This window comes from Nycticebus coucang, chromosome X (genome assembly GCF_027406575.1).
Source record: "Nycticebus coucang isolate mNycCou1 chromosome X, mNycCou1.pri, whole genome shotgun sequence".
NCBI lineage: Eukaryota > Metazoa > Chordata > Mammalia > Primates > Lorisidae > Nycticebus > Nycticebus coucang.
Window position 1 is genome coordinate 37,220,735 of NC_069804.1, and position 23,578 is coordinate 37,244,312.

The 23,578-nt window shown below is 33.4% G+C and overlaps 1 protein-coding gene across 1 annotated transcript in view; it reads left to right on the forward strand.

Moving 5' to 3' along the window:
- The window catches only part of CFAP47 (cilia and flagella associated protein 47), a 307,856-nt gene that overhangs the window by 34,676 nt on the left and 249,602 nt on the right, over positions 1-23,578 (forward strand). The window contains exons 12-22 of the mRNA XM_053578992.1: positions 748-900; positions 1,584-1,770; positions 1,867-1,963; positions 5,537-5,753; positions 6,947-7,188; positions 12,904-13,034; positions 15,057-15,179; positions 16,401-16,532; positions 17,822-17,899; positions 21,742-21,886; positions 23,421-23,515. Of these exons, the coding sequence (XP_053434967.1) occupies positions 748-900; positions 1,584-1,770; positions 1,867-1,963; positions 5,537-5,753; positions 6,947-7,188; positions 12,904-13,034; positions 15,057-15,179; positions 16,401-16,532; positions 17,822-17,899; positions 21,742-21,886; positions 23,421-23,515 (1,600 nt within the window). The remainder of the gene's footprint in view (positions 1-747; positions 901-1,583; positions 1,771-1,866; positions 1,964-5,536; positions 5,754-6,946; positions 7,189-12,903; positions 13,035-15,056; positions 15,180-16,400; positions 16,533-17,821; positions 17,900-21,741; positions 21,887-23,420; positions 23,516-23,578) is intronic.

A 23,578-nucleotide genomic window follows, 5' to 3' on the forward strand; every position in this document is an offset into this window, starting at 1 on the left:
TTCATCTCACTATATGATGATAGGTTTATACTTATGTATTGATCAGGGGTTAGAGTTTCAGTGATTAATAAAATCTGCTAAAGATTGAGGTAGACCAAGTCCAGAAGTGTGAATAATTGCACTTTTTGTTTTTCATTGAATATTGTATATATGGTGAGTAAAAAGGGAGAGTATAAAGCTAATTGACTATGAGATATAAAGTAATTGGCAGTTTTATAGATTATTTACACTGTATAGATTTATTGTTTCTGATTATTTCATAAGTTCTGAGGTTATAAGGAAGTAGCATGTCTAATAAAATAATTCATTCTAAATTTTTTCTTATTTTGATCATAATGATCTAAAAGTAATTAAATTTTATGAAGCAGTGATCACATTCAGGTCTACTTTTCTGAAGTTCCATTTGTAATCTATCACTGGTCAAGTTGGCTCTCTAATTCCCCAAAGATGGGTTTAAGAGATGTGCCCTTAAAAAATAAATAAATAAATAAATAAATAAATAAATAAATAAAAGAGATGTGCCCTTACATCCCAATGACCTTAAGAAAAAGCAATATGCTTCTTATTAGAGTAAGAAAAAAAAATAGGTCTCACTCCAGTTCTACATATGCAATAAAGGGCTAGAATCAATACTATCACTGTTCTATGCCCAGCATCTGTCATAGAAATTGGCTAGAAGGTCCTCAACAAGTAATGATTGAATAAATGTGTGTATTTAAATATTAACATGATTTGATTTTGTTGTAGGACAATTTTCACCAAAACTCCAAGATATAACTATGTGGATCCTGATTATGCATATAATGTTCTTGAAAAAATGAGAAATGAAATACATCAAAACTACTATACAATGTATATTAAACATTTAAGAAGTGTGCGCCTCAAGCAAGAAGCAGAAAGGTAAAGCTCAGTTTCTTAAAGATTGTACAACAGATCATGGTGACTACAGAGACAGAATTTTTTTCTTTACTCCTTAGTTGCTTTGTTTATTTTTAGTGCTTTAAATGAAATTTTAATATATGATAAAAGCAAAATATTGAACTGCTTTAACTACAATTATTTCTTTTGTTCCTTTTTGATTTGAAGATGTCTTAGATGGGCTTCCCAAGAAGCAGATCCTGAGATAAGGATTCCAATACCCATGATTTATGGAGAATGTGCTCTCAGGAGAAACCTGTAGAGGATAAGGAAAGCAGAATAGGGCAGGGAAGAGAGCCAAGGAAGGATCTGTTTCAGATAAAGTTTACACTGAGCCTAATGTCAAGGGTCTTTTGAGCTTAAATTTATACCACATAGATGTTGTTGCCTTGAGCCAAAGGGGCTTGTCTTTTGTACTCTGTTATCACTCATTGACTGTGGGCTGTCCCTGAGTGTGGCAGGGATGGGCATAACTTCCTTCAGTGAGATGCTTTAGAAAGGGGAACCATCAGCAGAGGCCAATTTTCTGAACATTAATGTACCATTCCAGGTAAGTGAACATGAGTGAGTTGGCAGCAGCATGCACTATGGGGAATATTTGGATTTACAGGATATTTTCTAAATGATTTAGACTCAATTACATATTATTATTCTTATTTTAATAGGGAAAGTATGTGTCCATATAATGATATAGACATAGGTTTACAGCCAGCATCAGGGTTAAAGTCACCCTCACCCTCAGAAACGGAAATAGAAGAGGATCTATCTTCACCAGAGGGTCTGACACAAGCTAATCAATTGCTAAGCACTAGCCACATAACATCCAAAGAGAAAGAGTCCTTAAGAAGAAGGGTATGTGCAATATTTTATATTTGGTTATGTTAATTCTTAAGACAGCATTTTCTAATATTGGCTTATTAATTTGGGAAAAATATGACTTTTTTATAGGTTCACAAAGAACTTAAATCTGAACCATCAACACCTGAAGAAAAAGATGATTGTAGCACCATTTTGTCACCAAAGCAAATTCATCAAGTCATTGTTGGTAAGAACACACAAAAACCTACTACATACTGCATTTGTTTAGTCTTTAAAACCTACTACAGTATGTTATTTTTTAAACATTTTCTTTGAAGGATAATTTATATTCCATGAAATTCACCAGTTTAAAATATATAGTATCACATTTGGGAATTAACAAATTAGTTATATTTCTTAATTATCTTTAATTATATTTAATTATCTTAAATAATATTAAGAAATATTATTTCTTAATATTTCTTATTAAGAAATAACTTTAGATTTCTGAAGTTATATTTCTTAAGTATAGTCGTGAGAATGAATTTTAGTAAATTGAGAGTTACACAGCAACCATCACGATTCAGTTTTTTAATGCTGCCATCACCCTCATGTGTGTATGCAGTTACTCCATGTTTCTGCCCCCTGAGCCAGGCACTTTAATCAACTTTCTATCATTATCGATATGCCTAGTATGAACAACTCATTTTGATGAATCATACAATATGTGGTCTCTTATGTATTGCTTCTTTCACTTAGCATAATGTCTTTGAGATTTATCCATGTGATGTAATGTATCAATAGTTTGTTTTTATATCTAAACAGCATCTCATTTTATGGGGATACCCTATTTTGTTTATTGATTCCTTAGTGGAAGGACATTGAGTTGTTTCCAGTTTGAGGCAATTATTAATAATGCCGCTATGAACATTCACTTAAAATTCTCTGAATGAACATATGTTTTCATTTCTTCAGGTTAGATTTTTAGGAATGAAATGGTAAGGAATTTCCATAATGTTTTCCAAAGTAACTATACCAAATTACAATACTACCAGCATTGTAAGAAGGTTATAATTTTTTCAACATTTGCCCCAACACTATTATTTTCTATCTTTTTGATTATAGCCATCCTGTGGGTGTGAAATGTTACCTCACTGTAGATTTGACTTGCATTTCCCTAAATGATTAAAATTTTGAGTATATTTTCATGTCCTTATTTAGAGAACTGTCTATTTAAGTCATTTATTTTCTTTGGAGAAATGCCTTCTAATTTTTTTTTGCCAAAGTTTTACTTTGAATATTTGCTTTCTTTTACAGTTGTAAGAATTTGCTTATATATTTTGAGTACAAGTCCTTTTTCAGATATATGATTTTTAGACATTTTCTCTAATTCTGTGGCTTGATTTTGTTTTAATTTTCCTAATGATATTACCTAAAGCACAACACTATTAAATTTAGATTAAATTTATCAATTTTTTAATAGATCATGCTTTTGGTATCATTCTCAATAAATAATTTCTCCTATTTTTTGTCTAACTTTTTAAATAATTTTAGAAATTACATTTAGGAATACAGTTTGTTTTAAATTAATTTTTCATTTGTGGTTTGAAATAAAGGTCTAAATTTATATTTTGTATGTGGACATCCAATTGTCCCAGCATTATTTAAATACTATCTTTCATAATCAAATTGCCTTGGCATTTTTACTACAATGAATTGACCATGTTGATCAATCTGAGTTCTCTGTGGATTCTAGTCATCAGTCCTTTGTCATATTTTATAGCATATAACCCCATTTACAAGTGGGCAACAGACTTGAACAGAAACTTCTCTGAAGAAGACAGAGGAATGGCCAACAAACACCCGAAAAAATGCTCATCGTCCTTAATCATCAGAGAAATGCAAATCAAAACCACTTTGAGGTATCACCTAACTCCAGTGAGAATAGCCCACATCACAAAATCCCAAATGTGCAGTTGCTGGAGGGGATGTGGAGAGAAGGGATGCAGGCCAGGAATAACAATTCCATTTACAGTAACATTGAGAAGAGTGAAACAGGGCAGCGTTTGTGGCTCAAAGGAGTAGGGCACCAGCCCCATATGCCGGAGGTGGAGGGTTTAAACCCAGCCCCGGCAAAAACCACAAAAAAAAAAGAGTAAAACATTTAGAAATAAACCTACCTAATCAAGGAAGTTAAAGACCTGTGGACTAAAAACTACAAAACTCTGCTGAATGAAATTAAAGAAGGTAGAAAGAAATGAAAAACAATCTCATGTTTGTGGACTGGGAAATTAACACTGTTAAGATGCATATATTAACACTATCCCAAACAATATATAGATTCAACACAATCCCTATCAAACAAAACCCAATGGATTTTTTTTTCATTTTTCAGAAATAGAAAAATTCATCTTAAAATACATACGGAATCTCAAGAGAACCTGAATAGTGCAAAACAGTTTTGGGAAAAAATGGGCAAAGGATTTAAACATTTCATTAAAGAATATATACAAATGGCTAAAAAGCATATGAAAAACTAGACATCCTCCTTAATTATTAGAGAGACACAAAATAAACCATAATGAGATACTTCCGTAAATTTATTAGATGGCTGAGGTTAGAACACTGCAAACGAAAACAGCATCTGACCATTTAAATTATTGCTAAAAATGTGAACTGGGTGGAGCTTTTATACACTGCTACTGGGAGCATGAAATTATACACATTAACAAATTTACACATGTCACTTTTAAAAAGTTTGGCATTTTCTATACATTAAACATACACCTACAACTCCTAGCTATTTATCCAAGAGAAGTGAAAGCATACCTATGTTCAAGTAAACATAAGTATATGTCAACAAATGTTTATTGCAGTTTTAATTGTAATAGTCAATAATTTGAAACTATTCATATGTCAACGACTGAATAGGCATAGTTGTGATATACAAATACAATGAAATACTACTTAATAATGTGAAAGAATAGGCTACAGACAGATACAACAACTTGCACAAATCCCTGGGGGAATTTATCAAGTGAAAGAAACCAGAGTAAAATGATACATACTATATGATTCCACTCATGAAAAAACACTACAAAATGCAAACTATTCTAGAGAGACATAAAGCAGATGAGTGGTTGCCTGGGAAATGGTCATATGGAGAATGGTAGAAGGAAAGGAATACAAAGGAACCCAAGAAAACTTTCTGGAATGACTAATGTTCATTATTTTGGGGTGATTGTCACAGGTATCTACTTATATATGTATATATACACACACATATGCCAACATTAATGCACTTTATACTTCATGTTCAGTTTATTCTATACCAGTTATACCTATATCAGACTTTTATAAAAGGCAGGGTAAGACCGATAGTTATTAAAAATTGTCATAATAGAAAACCTTTGGCATTTACAAGGGAAAACTTGAGCAACGAATCATGAGCAAATTACCGATTTCTGTAAATTTTGGATAACTGAACAGAATAATTGTATTGGTGGAGATAGAGAAGGTATTAGATTTTTGCAAATTAATGTGCTAATAAGAAGAATTGTAATGAATGCTTATGATTTTGTCATATTATTCCACATGTATTTAGAATATATTTATATGGAATTTTAGCTGATAATCTCCACACCTGAAATTATGATTATTTAGATATGATGCTGGCTTAATAATTTACTATCTAATAGTAAATATTTTCTGTGTCATTTTTATACAACTAGAATGATCAAAATATATTTTAAAAACTTAAAAAAATAGATGAACACATTTGCCAGCATGAAACTTAATAAAACACTTTTTATTTTCTCAGGGCCTTCAGTCCTTAACTTTGGTAATATATGTGTCAACTCGGCAAGTGATCATCCACTACATATCGTTAACATGCTACCTATACATATATTGATCCAGTTAGATGTTGATTTAGAGGAACTTCAAAAGACCAAGCAATTTTCATATGTTATTCCACCGACATCCAACACATATATTTCAATAATATTTGAATCTACCACCGTTGGAAAATTTTGGAAGTAGGAATTATTTTTTAATATCTGTTTGCTAGAATTTAAGTGTACTTTTGTGGAATATGTATTTATTTGCTTAAATAATTGTGGTATATGGGCTCTGACAATTAAGTTCACGAACTCATCCTAGGAAAAAGTGCTGCATACCTCATTGCTGAATATTGCTAAGGTCACCTTTGAAGTACTCTTCTTGGGAAGCTAGGCACCAATGCCAGCAACTAGTCCACCTTTCAAAGCAATTTTGGAGTTCTTTTTCTGAGCTGTCCTCATACTACCCTTGATGTCCTCAATGTCATTAAAATGTCTTCTTTTCAATATTTCTTTTATCTTTTGGTAAAGAAAAAAGTCACTGGGGGCCAGATCAAGTGAGTATGGAGGGTGTTCCAATACAGTTCTTTGTTTACAGTTATTTCAAGCCCAGTGCTGTGTGAGCTGGTGCAGTGCCAAGATTTTCAGTTATGATTTATCTGTTTCTCTATTGAACTTGGTCTGCTATGCTTCTTACAGTCACCTGACAATTTTGACACACAATTCAATGAATTTTCGCAACATTTTCATCAGTTCTGCTCATTACAGGCCACTCTGACTTCTCTTATCAGCGACACTTTCTGTTCCCTCAGAAAGACGTTTAATCTATTTGTACACTTGTATTTGTATACTGCCGTTTTCTTCATGGCATAAATTTGGACTAACATGTCCCCGATTTCACTTCCACTCTTGCCAATTTAACAAGACATTTATAAATATTTGTTTATTGATCTAACTCAAGCTCCAAAAATCTTGTGATGGCACACAAAAACACACAACGACAAAAATGACTGTCATTCAGCAAAACCCTGCCACATGCCAACATGAACACAATTGCCAGGCGCTGATATACCAAGATTATGAAACTTTACTGAGCTGTTTGTACAGTGCTGCCAGTGCAAGGCAAGGTGGCAAGTTCTAGAATGTGATTGCCAGATCTCATATATTATGTTTGTTCCTGAAACATAGAAAATATATTATATGTACATTAATTTGTAGGTAGGCAGATTCATATTTCAGTGGTAATCTAATCATCTTTTCATAATTACTTTGAAATATTACATGATAAGAATTATGGATATTAATAGTATACTCATCTTTACATGTAACTGAATTCTATATTCACAAATAGCTATTATTAGTTAAATTTGGGTGCTTTTGTTGTGTTGCAGGTCTTTCACTTTTACAGTAAATAATGTACCTGGTGGACACATACTTGTAATGGCCGTTGTCCGACCAGTAAAACTTGAGCTATCTTCTGATCAACTAATATTGAGACCACAAGGTTTCCTGATGAAAACATGTTTTCAGGGGACAATTAGATTGTATAATCGTCAGAATTGTTCTGCCAAATTTGAGTGGCAACCAGTAAATACTGGAAGAGGGATTGCATTTTCCATTCGTCCAGCTAACGGTAATGGTTTATTCTATCAATATTTGATTTAGACACTGATGTATTCATGCATTAATGTGTTTGGGAATTCATTATATATTGAGTATGTATTGTGTATTGGTACTAACAGCATAGAAGTAAATTAGATACTGTCATTATGGACACTTATTTTATATACATAAATAGGATCAGAAAATATGGATTCTGTATGTATACAATATAGAAAGAGAAAAAGAGAGAGAGAAACGACTTTACAAAACTGGATCTGGCTCAAGTGGTTGCGTAGGTTGGCAAATCTAAAGTTTGTAGGGGAGCTGGGCAGGCTGAAGACTCATGGAAGAATTGATGGTACAGTCTTATGTCCTAAGACATTCTGGAGGCAGAATTCATTATTCCTCTGGGGACCTCAGTCTTTTCTCTTAAGCCTTCCAAGTTATTAAAGGAGGTTCCCCCACATTATGAAAGGTGACCTGCATGTTAATTAATTTGCTTGTGATAATTATTACACAACATATGTATATATCAAATCATCACAATCTTTATCAATTAAATACTTTAAAAAGTCTAGTGATTTAAAAGTTAATTATATCTAAAAATATACCTTCACAGCAACGTCTAGACTGATGTTACTGAGCCCCTTAGCATGGTAACCTTGACAAAATCAACCATTACAGATATTGGTGGATAAAGTAATTTTTGTTTAGCTTTAAGTCTGATAGTGATGACAAGATATCATTCAGAATGACTTAGATTTTGAGTACAAATTCTTTAGAAGGATTCAGAAATTATATGTAATCAATATCTAGTATAGCTAATAAAATTCGATTAATAAAATTAAAAGCCTAGAACTGTCATTTAAATAAGAAAGTTTTTTAATTGATAGAAACAAACTCAGATTTACCATTTTGATGGCACCTTGGATATGTTAACGTTCTCTTAACCCTGCTTCTGCCATGCCCTGGGATCTGTAATTCCACATCATATACCTGTTATAAAATGAAATCTGGTAACTGCTAAGCTCTGACTCATCAAGTAGCCTTATCAAATTTAATGAACATTATTGTGATATGCTATCAGTACTCATGAGGACACAAGCTATCATTTGAGGAAATAAAATGGCATCTTAGAAGTTGAAAGATCATATGGCAACTTGGTTTTATAAACATGTCATGCTTTTCCAGCTAAATGGAAAGACTGAATTTTTGTATCTTCAGTGATTCAGGTGGTACTTTATAACTAGCTGAAGCCCATCTTAAAGTAAAACAAACTTTGGAGTCGGACAGATCAGACTTCAAAAGTAGTCTTAGTGTCCCACCAGCTAGTTTAACTTGAGCAAAGTCCTTTATGAGCACTAGGTTCTAATCTGTAACATGGAGAGACTGCATCTTGTAAAGATTAAACATATAGGAAACTTCTATAATGCCTGGCAAAGTGTAGGTCCCAGATAAATGGATAGCTTTTTGATTATGACACATTTGTAGTTCTTTTGGACTTTTTATCCCTGAAATAGCCACAGAGTAGTAACAGCCTATCATACATAGGCTATCCTACTATGCATGATAGGCTGTTGCTATCCTGCGCTATCCATCTGCGCTATCAGTTCCTTGCTCCAGGCTTCCCTTTTCTCTTTTCAACCCTTCCTTCTTTCTCTACTTTCTTTCTCCCTCCTCCCTCTTTCACTTTAATTTAGGAGTAGCTATTATTTAGAATCTAAATAGACTATACTTCAGATCACAGAGGAGTCTTGGTTTGTTGAAATCTTGCCCAAGATATATTTTCTGTGAATATTAGTCATGTCCAAATCAAGATTTTATGTAACTGTGCAAGTGTTTTTAACAGTGAGTGTTCTAACATTAATCTTAAAGCTGGGTGCAGTATTGAATATCTATAGTCACCAGTATTCAAGAATCTGAAGTGGGAAGATCTCTTGAGCCCAGGATTTAGAGACCAAGGCAGAGAGATCTTCTTCTCAAAAAAAAAAATGTCTTAAGTATTAAAAAAATTCACTTAATTTTAGTGTGGATGTATAGGTGGAAATGTTGACAAATTTAGCAAGTGAAGAGTAGGACAGTTCCTTCATTAGGGTTGGAGATCATTCATATGGCTGTTTAATCTTTTTATTAACTGGGATTGATTTAGCATCATCCTAGATCATAACTTATTAAGCATGTGAGGTATTAGTTTCATCAATATTTTACATATTCATTTGACCAAAGTATTTTTAAATTATAATACTGATAATACTGATTGCTGTGCCAGTCTAGGGAAATGCTGAGAGAATAGAGAGGAAAGGAAAGACAAGATAAGAATGTCCATTTCAGAGATTCTAGCTAAACCTTCTTCACGTTGTTTGAATAGGTATTACACAGTGATAGTTATGTTAGCACCATTCCAGCTATGGTTTCTAATCAACCGCCTGATACTGTGCTAAGGGTGTCTAAAAATCATAATACACTAATAATTTTCCTTGTACTTCTCCGTCCTAACAATGGTGGAATGGATGAAAATGCACCGATTAGGTTTAATTTGTGGAAAAGAGAAGTGGAACTATCATATTATTAACTGGAGCACCAGTTATACTTTTCATGGTCTTCAGAACTCTCATCATTACCAGGGAGATTATGGCATTTACTTTTTTTTCTTAGTGTTTCTCATGATGCTTCTCACTTTTTTTAACCAATCACCAAGGCACAAAAACACAAAGATATTTAATTCCAAATGAAATGTTTGTAAGAATAATGGCATAAGTATTTAAGTTCTTTTCCTACTTTAACAATGTGAAGGACATAATACCCAAATCTAATTTTACATAGCATTGAGGAAAGTCTTTATAATTTGTATTTCACACATAAATTTGCTTATGTTCTTTTCCTTATATAATAATTACTCAATTTTGTATTGCTTTTGTTTCTTTTTGTAAGTAGAAAGCAACTTTTCCCCAAGTTTTTAAAAATGCTGCATTGATTTTGCATCCTGGATAACACATGCAATCATATGCCTTTCTTGATTTTAAATTAAAATTTATGTTGTGTTCATACTTTCTCCCGGAGGCATAATAGATTTGGATTTGGATAGTAGATACTGTAAGAGGAGAATGCAAGCATGGATTGACATTTTCTGAGATGGAATTCACTTCTGATTTGACTTTTTCTGTAGGGATTGTTCATGCTTGTTCTGTTTGTTTTGTTTTGTTTTGGTCTTTGTTGTCTGTGTACCCTTACTAAAATCCCTGGACACTCAGTCCTGGAGCGAGTCTTCCATCAGTTCACTCTCACTCCCATTTTTTAGTTTTCTCAGTCCAGCCTTGCTCCATCTGGCTGAAGAGGAAAAAATGTAATTTCTTTTCTTAGCCCTCTTAACTTTTAATTTAGGCACTTTTCTGAAAACAGACATCAGACTAACAAGAGAAAAAACAGCAGACATTTATTGCTGCCTGCTATACCCATCACATGGGAGAAGCCTGACTTTAAAAGTATTTCAATTCTGGTGGCTTAGGGGCCTTGCTTAAATAGCATTTTAACTAAGAGCAATACATATTGTCATGGTGACAACACAATAAAGAAAGAGGGGGTTCAGTCTTTTAAAAAACAAGAAAGTAGTGGAAGATAGTAAAATGTGTTCCCAGACCCCTGGGTCCCTGCTAGAGCCTTCTCTGGGGCGCTAAGCAAATGCTATCTCCTGGTAGGAAGCATTTATGTCCCACAGTCAGGCAAAGAGAGACTAAGGCATAGTGCTTCTCTGTGTTTGCAGTTCCTTTAATTAAAAATTCTTATATTTGGGGGAGAAATATTTGGTTTCCTTCCCAGCCACCCTGTGTGTGTCTTTCCCCTGTCCCCTGATACTTATACTATTCCTGAAGAAAAATAAATAACCATGTTGATAGGAGGGAAAGAATTCTCCTCAAGCTGACCTGTTGATATGGATGCATAATCCTTTTACTGCTTTCAGCTCTTCTCAGGACATTCAGGTGACTTTATGTATAGCCTTAATTCTTTCTCTAAAATTACTGCCCATCATAATCTTCTCCACACCACCCTCCTTCACACATTCCCCAGGCTTTGTCTTTCTACAGAGTTCCTGTTCATCTTTCACATCATAACTCAAATGCTACCTCCATATAATGAAGTCTCCTCTACTTTCTTGGGCTGATTTGAGTTTTCTATCCCTCTTTTCTGCTCTTGTTATGATTTTGTTATGTCATCCACAATTATTTGTTTATATATTTTTACTACTGTAGCAGATGTTGTTAAAGCCATATCTCATTTTCATTCCTTTCCATAATAGGACCCCCGTTTTCTTTGGGGCAACAATGTTTTCATTTCAAATTTCATTTTCCCAGCCTCTCTTGTAAATGAGATATAGCTCCCATGTGTCTGGCACTTTTCAAGTACTTTTACCGATATTAGTTTGTTCGATTCCCAAAATGATTCTCTGAGTTAAATACAGTTGCCATCCCCATTTTACATATGATTAAACCGATCTACAGATTGATTAAGGAAATTGCCTAAGGTCTCACTTAGTAAATGCTAGCTAGAACCAAGGAGACTGACCCTAGAATCTCTTAATCTCTTTTAACAACTGTGATACATGATGCCTTTCTATATTGAGGAAGGCCACATAGTAAGGAATAGTAGCATAGGAAGATAGAAGGAGCTCACTGGTTCTTGAAATTGTCCACTTGATAAGGAAGATTTGGAATACCTAACCTTAGGCTTCTGACTGCATAAGATAAATAAACCCCCATCTACTAAACTGTCAAAGGACTTTTTGTGATTTACAAGCTAATGTAATCCTGATGGACCCCTGTTGGACTGCTTGGAGTTCCATAACCAGAAATTGATGTTCTTAATATAGTGTTTGCACTTAAGAATATTAAAAATATCTGATACTGGGTGCTTTCGCAGCATTAACATACCACGTCAATCCTTTTACATGTCTTGTTATCTCCAAGTATGGTTTTTGCAAAAGCAGGAAGTAGGTTATCTTTTGGTTAAGATTGAGGAAACTGCCATCACATGAAAGTCAACCTCACCTAAGGCAATGTTTGTTTGTGATGGTCACTCATCTCCCAATTTGGTATCCTGTGCTCTTGAATTTCAAGGGCTCTTCTCCTTCTGAAGGAAAAACCTCTAAGTTATTCTATCAATTGTTATTTTCCTTACTTTAAAGGAAATGATGATTCTAAGTGGGTTCTCAATACATTTGAATTATAGAAATGTACTAATTACTTCTAGCTACATCAGAAGTTACATCTCTAGGAATGTATATATTTTTTAAAAAGTTGTAGTAATGGTAATTCTTCCCTCTGAAAGCTGGACAAGTGATGTTGACAAGTATGATGTTGACAAGTAGGTATTTCAGAATGTCAGGAATGCATGAAGTAGGCAAATTAGGTTAGGGATCACAAATTATTTTCTACTGTCTGTATGTAAAGCCATCTTTAATCCTAGAGTGTTTGCTTCATTGATAAGTTTTCTAAACCTGGGCATATTTTGCCATATATTTTATTTGCCTATTAAAATTAAAAAATAATGTATGCATTTTAGATTTTAATTAAATCCTATAGGTCTATACTCATTTGATATTTCCTCACTGAATATTTTTATATTTTTGGAGTTTATGTTAATAATTTGTTATATAATTACATTTTTTGGTCAGCCCCTATTTTGGATATTAACAGGCATAATATAATAAAAGTGTGGTAAATGTCTTTTTTTCTCTTTACATCCTGTGTAGGGACTGTGGAAGCATATTCGTCTCTGGAATGTGAAGTCAAATGGCAACCAAGTTTTAATGCTCCAGAGAAGGGAGAATTTATTCTTCACGTCCTTGAAGGAAACACATTGACACTAAAATGTGTTGCCCATGTAATTATTTCCCTTGAACACAGTTTTTATTTTGAGAACTATAGATTGGTTGGGTATACATATATGTGTATGTTACCTATATATATAGGATCTAGAATTAACTCAGAGACCCAAGACTTCTGTATCAACAACACTAGGTTGTTGTTAGAGCCTCTATAAATACATAATATCAACATGGGAGACACTTGGAATTATTTTGTTATTAAACACCAAAAACAAGTAGAGAACATCATATTTTGCCATCATATTTTGCCATATGTGTTGTTATATTCTAGTAATAATAATTCAATATGAGATGGATCATATAATTTATGTAGCAAGGAAATACAGAATTTTTTGTTCATTTTTTATAGAATATTCTTCTTGGAATAGGAATGTAAGTAAAGTGAAAGCTGAAATATGTAATTTTAACTTTCTTTCTGTGTTAGAGCCCAGAAGGCCTTAACTTCATGGCTTCCAATCACTAAGAATGCACTCTACTTGTATACCAAATTTCCTACCCAATGTTCTTAAAAATTTAAAACAAGTCCATGTTATTTTACTAAATCCTATCTCTGTCTGCAGGACGGGATGATACTGTTACATATTTCAGCTGTCAAGGAGCTGATAGCCTTGAGATTAAAGATTCATTCACTTTACTGATGGCAAATGGCAGTCAGGACTGCGTAGGGTCTTTCCTCTGCTCCCAGTTTAAAATAAGCTGGGTTCTACTCTTCTTCGTTATGCATAAATTACTTACTAGTCTTTAAATAACTTTTTATTAAAGTAAAATATACATACAGAAAGGTCCACATATTATAAACTGTGGGCCATTCCATTAAAAAACTGATTAATAGTTTTGTAATTTGGCTCCAGATCAAACAGTTTCCCAAATAGTGTTCTGCAAAAGAAACCCCCTCACCAGTACACACTTCTAGTCACTACGTATCCCTTCTAGGGTCATTACTATCTTTACTTTTATACAAAGTACACTCTAAGTATTCCATTCTATTTTACTTTCTTTTAGGCATTCCACTAGATCTGATAACAGTTTATGTTTTTAAAGTCACCATGAAGGGGAAAAAATTGAGTTATATCATAGGGGAGAAAAATATATTTTTTATACCTGCTATTTTTACTTTATCTTCTTTCCCCATAAGGACTATTGACTTTACTTCTTTGTTCATAGTAAGGAGTTTGTTCAGCTGTAAAGAGCCCATGGTAGATTGATACATCAAAAATTACGTATCTTTGTTAAAATATGTTTATATATACTTAGTGGAGCTGGTGAGTGTTATTTTATAACTAAATGACTTAGAATACTTAATTTCCCTAAATTTTGGTTTCTACACCTGTAAAATGTGATGGTAACACCAATCCATTCATTTAATAGTTATTTCTTGAGCCCATACTTTGTACTAGGCCTCATGCGGGCCCTTTGTATTTAAAGGTGAATAATGTAGACATAGTATAGTTTAACTCTGGGTACTTTCTGGACTAGTAGACTGTAATGAAAATGTGACTAAAGAATTAAGCATATATCTGGTTCATATGGGACACCCAATAATATTATTATTACCATTATTATCATCATTTATTGCTGCCATAAGATGTTTTTAATCTAAAAATATCTAGAATTTTTATCAAAGATATCTAAATACTTAAATTCTAACTATATAAATATTTAACTATTATTACTACAGCCAAAAATCTCTAAACAAAATATCTCCCGTGATATTATTACTTCATTCTAACTGGATTATCACCGATTTAATTTAACTTTTGGAAAATAATATAGTACCTTGAGTACTTTTTCATGAATACTAAAATATAAAAACCTGATGTAGGATTGATTTTACATGTTAAAATATACTGAATAAAGAATATAGGATTGTTATATTTTTTCATTTTCTTTCAGTAATCATATCTTTGATTATTATATATTTACAATTAAAATATTTCATTTTTGTGAGCAAAACAATTGAAATATTTTATTTTCTATTATTTCAATTGCATTTTTTCCTTTTCTTCTCTCATTGTTAGCTTGGTCACACCAAGGTTACATTTTTAGAGCCACGGATACTCTTCAGTAACTCCCCTCAAGGTTTAACAACATGGAGAAAAGCTATTCTGCACAACGTAGGACAAAACCATGCTTATTTCCAGGTAACTTAGAATGTTAGTAATTTCTTAATTGGATCAAATCACATTATAATTTGAATCAATTTTTTGTGCCATGAGTACCATGAAGTTAATATAAATTGACTTACACTAATTTTTAAATATTTCCTATGAGATTTACTTAATACAGAAAATTTAATTTCCTGTAAGAACTCTATCACTTCCTTTCCTTATTTAGCCTTTCTCTTTCTTCTCATCTTCCCCCTCTTTTGTCTGTCTTTCTGTTATTTGGTTTTATTGAAAAAAATAGATGTTTAACAATTTTTAAATATACATTAATAAAGTTACCTTCAGTATTTAGTTTCATGCTTTCCATTTTCTCTTCATTTTCACTGTGTAGTCAGGATTTTTTAGAGTAGCATCTGGGACCTAGACCAAGGCCATTCTGGAAAAGTCTATTTATAGTTATTTGTCTTGATTTAGATGGAGGGAGGGGCAAGGGGATAATTTTTTTTTTCTTTTTCTGAAAATATAGTAAGACACCTGCCCCTGGCCCCAGTAGTGGTAACAGAAGTTAGTGTTTGAGATCCTGTGCTCAAGCTTTACATTTGTGTGCTCTTCTGCCTAAATCAACTCTCTGGCTAACAAACACATGAGGACATCCTTTACCACTCTTCTGTGTCAGAATTAGTCCTTACATAGTCTATTTGTTCTCTCATTCCCAGAATTCTCTTGACTATTTTCTCTTTAAATTGTAGTGGCTTGAGGAATGATAAATAGGCCTGAATTGGCCTATGGAAAAAAAAATACCATGAATCCTTAGTAAGTTATAACTTTTTTGAAGATCAAAATGGTATTTCAGACATAAGCTTTCTATCAGGAAAATAATAAAGAAGAGATTATTATCACCCTTCTTCCTCACTCAGTTTGCTTTGAGTTTTTAGAATGAGGGAAGGACAGACTGTCAAACTACTATCTAAAATGTCATCTTCTCTAAAAGATATCTTTTAAATTTTGCAATCTTGAAAGTACTCCAGACAATAAACTTCATTATCCTATTTGAATGGAAAAGTGTCACTACTGAATATTCTGTTTGCTAGGTTAGGGTTGCAGTTTCTTGTAGTTCAAACTGTTTTTGCATCTAGTATTTTCAAATACTATTAGAAAATCATGTCATGTCCTGTACCTAAAGATTCACTTTCTAGGTAGTAGAGAAACCATCACTTTAAAGGATAATGTAACATTTCTGCAAATTTTCAATTACAGGTCTGTGACCAGAATCTTTTGCCTAACATTAATATTACACCATCACAAGGAGTAATTCCTTTAGGGGGGATAACTGTTCTCAATATCTCCTGCACACCTACGGTAGCAGAAAAATTTGATACAAGAGCAAAGGTATGTCTATACCTATGAGTTTTTTGCCTCTTACGTATGTCTCTATGGGTTTGTTTGGTTGTAATAGTAGATACAATTCTATAAAATGTAGTACACGTATTTATTCTTAGAAAATGTGTTTTAATTATTTCTTTCATTATAAATGGAGTTTAAAGTTACACTGGAGATCAATTTTCAAATTTTTTATTATTTTTCTAGAAATTGACTTCATTTTAAAGAAGTGTAGTTTTTGGAGATTTTAAAAAATAAGCAAACATCTATATCATCTAATGAAAAATTTAGAGCAGAATTTGAAGGGAATTTGCAAGAAATATTTTTGGTAAAAGTTGGTCTTAAGAAGTAGGAGTTTAAACCATAGGGATTTTGCATTTTTTGAGATTGCTTTGGTTATAGAGCAATAAACTGGGGCCAAGAAGAGTGTGTGCAGAGTTACTGGTCTGGTGAACATGTCCAGGGAAGTGAAACTGGTGTTCTCTTTCAGGAAGTAGGATTCTAGACAATTCTAGTCAAATTGAGAAGGTAAATACTTGGGGACTGCTGAGTGAAAAGAAGGTCACATAAATGAGAGGGATGAGTCATGAGTAAACCAGATGATGGCAACATTCAGAGAAAAAAACCATCAGAGAATGAGTAGCAGATTTTTGAGGGGAAAGTCCATTTGTGTTGGAGGCGCCTTTTGGAGCACCATATAGAGAGGTCTAGTAAAGAGGGTAGCTATATATATGTACTGGTCTGAAGGCTAAGGATTCATCTTAGAAATGGAAGAGTTTTTCTATCATCCCTGTGAAGATATGTGTGTCAACAGACAAAATATACTATTAAGTGAGAATTTAAAATGATGAACTTTAGAAGTTGAATAAAAGAGAAAGTATAGACAGGTGAATTAGGGCTGACCCACAGAATATCACACACCATAGGCTGAAAGTCTCTTTCTAAGAGAAAGATACTTAATTATTTATTTTGAATAAGCCATTGAAATTAGATAAATAAAAACAGTGCTACAGAGAGTGGCTATAAAGTTTATTCAAATAGGTAGAACTCTGCTTCTTGAATTCACGAGCCATCAACTCATCCCATTTGTGGTGGTTTACGTGGTCAAATACTCACTCTTAAGGGCATCAATTCTGCAAAACAAGAAATGTAACAACTTTCAGAATAATATTTTATATTTATGTTACTATTATTTATTTAAATTATACAACTTTATGTAAGTGCAAGGCAATACTTCAGCAATATATCATTATATTTTAATGTGGTTTCTATAAAATTTTGTTTTTATCCTAAATAAGGTTGCTATTCGTCGTGCAAACGTCATAGATCTTAGAATCGGTGGCTCTGTTGAGATCGCTGACATTGAAATTAATCCGGTGAGTAAGTTACCTATTTTTGTGATCAGTTTATGAATGTGGTGATTTTTATTTGTCATAGTCCTTAGTTAGCCCATTTATGTTTAAACTATGTTACTGTGTATTAGTATTTTTTATAAAATTAATATATGTAAAATTAAAAATTAATATATGTCATGTAAATGTGAGTGATGGAACATAATACTGAGTAGAGATTTAAGAATCCCCCACAGAACACTACTACTATGATTAAAATCATCTGTAGGCTTCATCATGATCCTATCCCTTATAAGAGATAATCACTTGCCTGTAATGGCACTGTATATATACACACATATAAATAAATGTCTTAGCAGTTGGTTATTTAGTTTTTTTATTTTGAACTTTATAACTATTTGTAGCCTTTGTAAATTATTTTTAATTAAACATTTTGTCTCCAACATTCCTCTAATTGGGTGTAACTGCATGTTGTTATTATTTTTGTCACCCTCGGTAGAGTGCTGTAGCATCATAGCTCACAGCAACCTCAAACTCTTGGGCTTAAGTGACTCCCTTGCCTCAACCTCCCAAGTAGCTGGGACTACAGGCACCCACCATAATGCCTGGCTATTTTTTGTTGTAGGTTGTCATTGTTGTTTAGCAGGCTGGGACTGGGTTTGAGCCTGCCAGCCCTGATGTATGTGGCCAGCACCCTAAGCACTGAGCTATGGGCGCCGAGCCAAACTGCATGTTATTCATTGTCACTACTGAATGATAGTTTTTTGTGTAGATATACTATATATAACCATTCCATTGTCCATCTAAACAGGTGTTTCTGGGTTTCTTTGCTACTAAAAACATTGTAGCTGTGAGCATTCATATGCATAGTTTCTGAGGTACATATACAAGAAATCTCTAAGAGTGAAGTTTTTGAGACATAGATTTAGGTACATATTTGAATTACAAGATAATTTCTACAATTTCTTCTTTAGTTTACATTGCTTCACATTCCATTTCTCCACAAGTTATACTGTTAGATTTAATTTTTGCCAACATATGTATATGTATGTACATATATATATATATATATATATATTTTTTTTTTTTTTTTTGAGACAGAGCCTTGCTTTTGTCACCTGGGCTAGAATGCCATGGCATCAGCCTAGCTCACAGAAACCTCAAACTCCTGAACTCAAGCAATCCTTTTGCCTAGGCTTCCCAGTGTGCTAGAATTACAGATGTGAACCGCCATGCCAACCTAATTTTTGCCAGTATGTTGAATATAAAATGATGGTACACTGTGGTCTTCATTTGTATTTTCTGAACGCTAGTTACATTTGTGTTTTGAATTATGTGTACTCTGATAAAATTTTGTCCTACAATTGATAGCACACACACACAATACATCATTTTTTTTTTTTTGTCCAATCCTGTAGGAATTAGATCTGGCCTCATCTGCCCAAAGAAACTTTTCCCAGTTCTTCAAAGAAGCCCCACATGTTCCCCATTGTGACATTTACAAGATGTTACAAACATCTTATACTCCAGGAACACCTCCATCAGAGCAGTTGTCATATTATTTTTGGGTTCTATGCCCTTCTGTTTTTTTTCTCCTACTAGTACTGGAATGCCTAGGATCATCTGGTACTGAACTAAATTGAGCAAAGATTGACAATAAAGAGGTCAGCTGGCAGCCTCAAGTAGTGCCTCACTGTTAGTCTGCATGTTTAATGGCATCACCAAAATTCTAGGGTCTAGCTTTAAGTCATATTTTTCTAACCTGTCTTTTATTCAGTGTTGAAGACATAAATCCAGATAAACTGACAAATACTAAGCTATCTTGTACAAGGCTAATGTGATTTTCATAGATTAAATTCCATAGTATCTACAATGTTTTTTTTTTCCCCATTACTATAGTATCTTTCCTTGGAAAATATTAGTCAACAGTGAGACTTTTATTATTTCCATTTCCCATCTTAAAGTCATTTGAGACATGCATTGCCTGGTACAATTGAATAATTCATAAAACCTTACATTAACATATTTTTTCCATCTGCCCTTATTATGTTGGATTTTTTTATGTAGCCCCCTTTTAAAAATAATATGTTAGCATCCCTAGATATCTTCAGCAATACATTTATTAACTATATAGTAAGGGCTATGGAATTGACTATGTCTCTTGATAACAAATAGGCAATTTTATTCAAATGAGCATGTAAATGGGGCCAGAATGGAATAAGAACAGTGATTTTTTTTTTTTTTTGGCCGGGGCTGGGCCTGAACCCACCACCTCCAGCATATGGGACCGGCGCCCTACTCCTTGAGTCACAGGTGCCGCCCAGTGATTTTTTTTTATATTTATAAAACCTCATCTACCCAGAAGGAAAAAAATCCTTTTATCATAAGGACACTTGTACTAGACTGTTTATGGCAGCTCAATTTACCATTGCCAAAATGTGGAAACAGCCTAAATGCCCACCAACCCAGGAATGGATTAACAAGCTGTGGTATATGTATACCATGGAATACTATTCAGCTATTAAAAAAAATGGAGACTTTACATCCTTCGTATTAACCTGGATGGAAGTGGAAGACATTATTCTTAGTAAAGCATCACAAGAATGGAGAAGCATGAATCCTATGTACTCAATCTTGATATGAGGACAATTAATGACAATTAAGTTTATGGGGGGGGAAGCAGAAAGAGGGATGGAGGGAGGAGGGTGGGGCCTTAGTGTGTGTCACACTTTATGGGGGCAAGACATGATTGCAAGAGGGACTTTACCTAACAATTGCAATCAGTGTAACTGGCTTATTGTACCCTCAATGAATCCCCAACAATAAAAAAAAAAATAAAAAAAAACCTCAAGTTTTTATTACTCATTTCAGATTTTTTAGACCTCACATATAGAACTTGGTTTGTATTTTAAATGAAACAAATAGTAGCTAGTTGTCTTTAACACAGTATTTTCCTCCATATCAGAATAATGTTTCCTCAACCTCCTTTGGATGTTATATGTAATTCTTTAATGAAGGAACTCTATGATACCTATAGTAACTCTACCACAAGGAGGAATCCTATAGTTTTGTGGTATAAGCACATGCCTAGTATATGATCTGGAGTTCAGATTATTAAAAAAAACAGTCCTTATATATTTAAAGTAGGTGACAGGGGTTACGGGTACAAAATTGAATCGGGTAAAGATCCAGTAGGAGAGACAGATGTAGAAATGAACGAGCAGTCTATGTGATATCACAATGTATATAAATATAAGGAACAGAAGTAATCCTGGGCACAGTGTGATTTATTCTAGTTTATCAGGAAATTACAAGTAAAAGAATGGCCTTTCTGACAGAAAGGATGCCAAGACACAGAAGGTGAAGCATCAGGTATTGGTTGGAAATGACAAATCATACAGGTTAGTAAAATATTAAGTGATAAGATGAGAGTGGAATTAAAAGAGGCTAGAACATGAGGCAGGGGCAGGTTATGGTGAGTTTTATTAGCCCTGCTAATGAGCTTTGACATTGTCCCATCAATGGGGGCACCATCAAATTCAAAGACAGGAAGTTGCATGGTCAGATTCTCAATTACTTAATTTTGGCGTCATTATAGAGAGGAGAATTTGAGAAAGTCAAAATCTAGAAAGTAAATGAAAAGTGCTGAGTTATTCATTTCATATAGTCACATTAAGAATAAGAAGTAAAGAAAGAGAAAGAATTAATAGAATTTATTAACTTATTACAGATAGGTGGAGGAAAGGAAAATGTGACTAATTTTTTTGCAGCTAATAATTTCCTTGATAAACACAACATTCAAATTTTTAGTTTATGTTTTCTATAAAATGATACTCTGCTTCTAATTATTATTTTTTACATTTTAGGATGTATTTCATTTTAGTGGCATCTATGTCGGTGCTACCCATACCATTCCATTTGTGATAAAAAACAAAGGCATAACACGTGCCAAAGTAGGATTTAATCTAGAAGACTTTCCAGATTTTTCAATGGATTTTAAAGGCAAATCAGGTATATACTTTACATTATAATGATATTATTATTATTTTTTTTTTTTTTGTAGAGACAGAGTCTCACTTTATGGCCCTCGGTAGAGTGCCATGGCATCACACAGCTCACAGCAACCTCCAACTCCTGGGCTTAAGCGATTCTCTTGCCTCAGCCTCCCGAGTAGCTGGGACTGCAGGCGCCCGCCACAGCACCTGGCTATTTTTTTGTTGCAGTTTGGCCGGGGCTGGGTTTGAACCCGCCACCCTCAGCATATGGGGCCGGCGCCCTACTCACTGAGCCACAGGTGCCGCCCATAATGATATTATTATAATAGCAACACCATTTTAAATTGCTCTAAGGTATAATTGTTAAAAATAATTTTAAGTCAAGGGCAATTATTCCTAAATGTTTTAATGACCTAATGCATTTCTTCCTTATATTTTATAACTCATCACAGTTTAATTTCTAGAAATTCATCAATATTAATATCAAAACTCTTTGGCAATACATGATATATAACTGTGATTATTAGTTGGTTTAATATAGTAACTTAAATATGTTATATTTAAGTATATACTGCAAAGGAAAATAAAATTATTGACCAATAATTTTAGATAAATGTCTTTGGAAAGCTCTTTTTATATATGTTACTCATGTATTAGGTATCTTTATGTTAAATTAGGTTTAAATAAAATAATGCATTTTCATAAGTATATTTTATATGTTTACTCCAACTGTTAGCAAGTGAATGCCCTTGGGCCAAATCTGGCCTGACACCTGTTTTATAAATAAAGTTTTATTAGAACACAAACACATCCATTTGTTTGTATATTGCATATGGCTGCTTTTATGCTATAATGGCAGAGTTGAATATTTGTGATAGAAACCGTGGCTCATAAAGTTTAAAATATTTACTATCTGGACTCTTACAAGTTTCCTGACCATTGGTTTATTCATTTCTTCTTCAATAAATATTTATTGAATCCTATTTATAGGCAAGATAATGTATTTTGAGTCTATAATGATAAATAAGACATCTTAGACATCTTCAATAAGTGAACAGCAAATTATCAGCGAGATGATGTATATGAACTTGCATTCTCTGTGGACTCAGAGGCATCAGAGGTGTTCTGGGTCCTCCATACTCCATCTTCACTGGAAGGGGAGTCTCTCAGCTGTTCTTGGACCTAAGTTTCAGCCAGTTACTTGCCCTTGCCCTTTATTTATTTCCACATTTGTCTGACTATGCTGTTGGAATTTCTGAGGTTATTTTATTTATTTAATGAGTTTACCATCTCTGTTTTACTGCTCTGTTTTGCTGATTGAATGTATATTTGTTCTGTGTTTGTGTATCAATTTTGCTAATTGTAATCAAGATATTAAGAGCAGTTCTTTAACCAGTATCCTTAGGCACACCTGTAAATATTTCAGTAACTGTTTTGTGATTCTTATGAACATACTGGTGAGGTTTCTCAAAATTCACATTTTCACATTAAATAATTGTTATAAATGTGTACCTGGCTCTAGTTTAGATGTACTTTTTCATGTCTTATAGGGAAATTCACAGACCCTGCAGTTCCTTACATACATTCTTTGGAAATAGGGGAAAATATGTCTGTGGAGTGTGGCCTGGTCTTTTCCCCCAAAGAAGTAAGTTCTCCTTTTTCTTCCTCATATTACTTGAGACTGAAGGAATTATGGGTAATACTAACC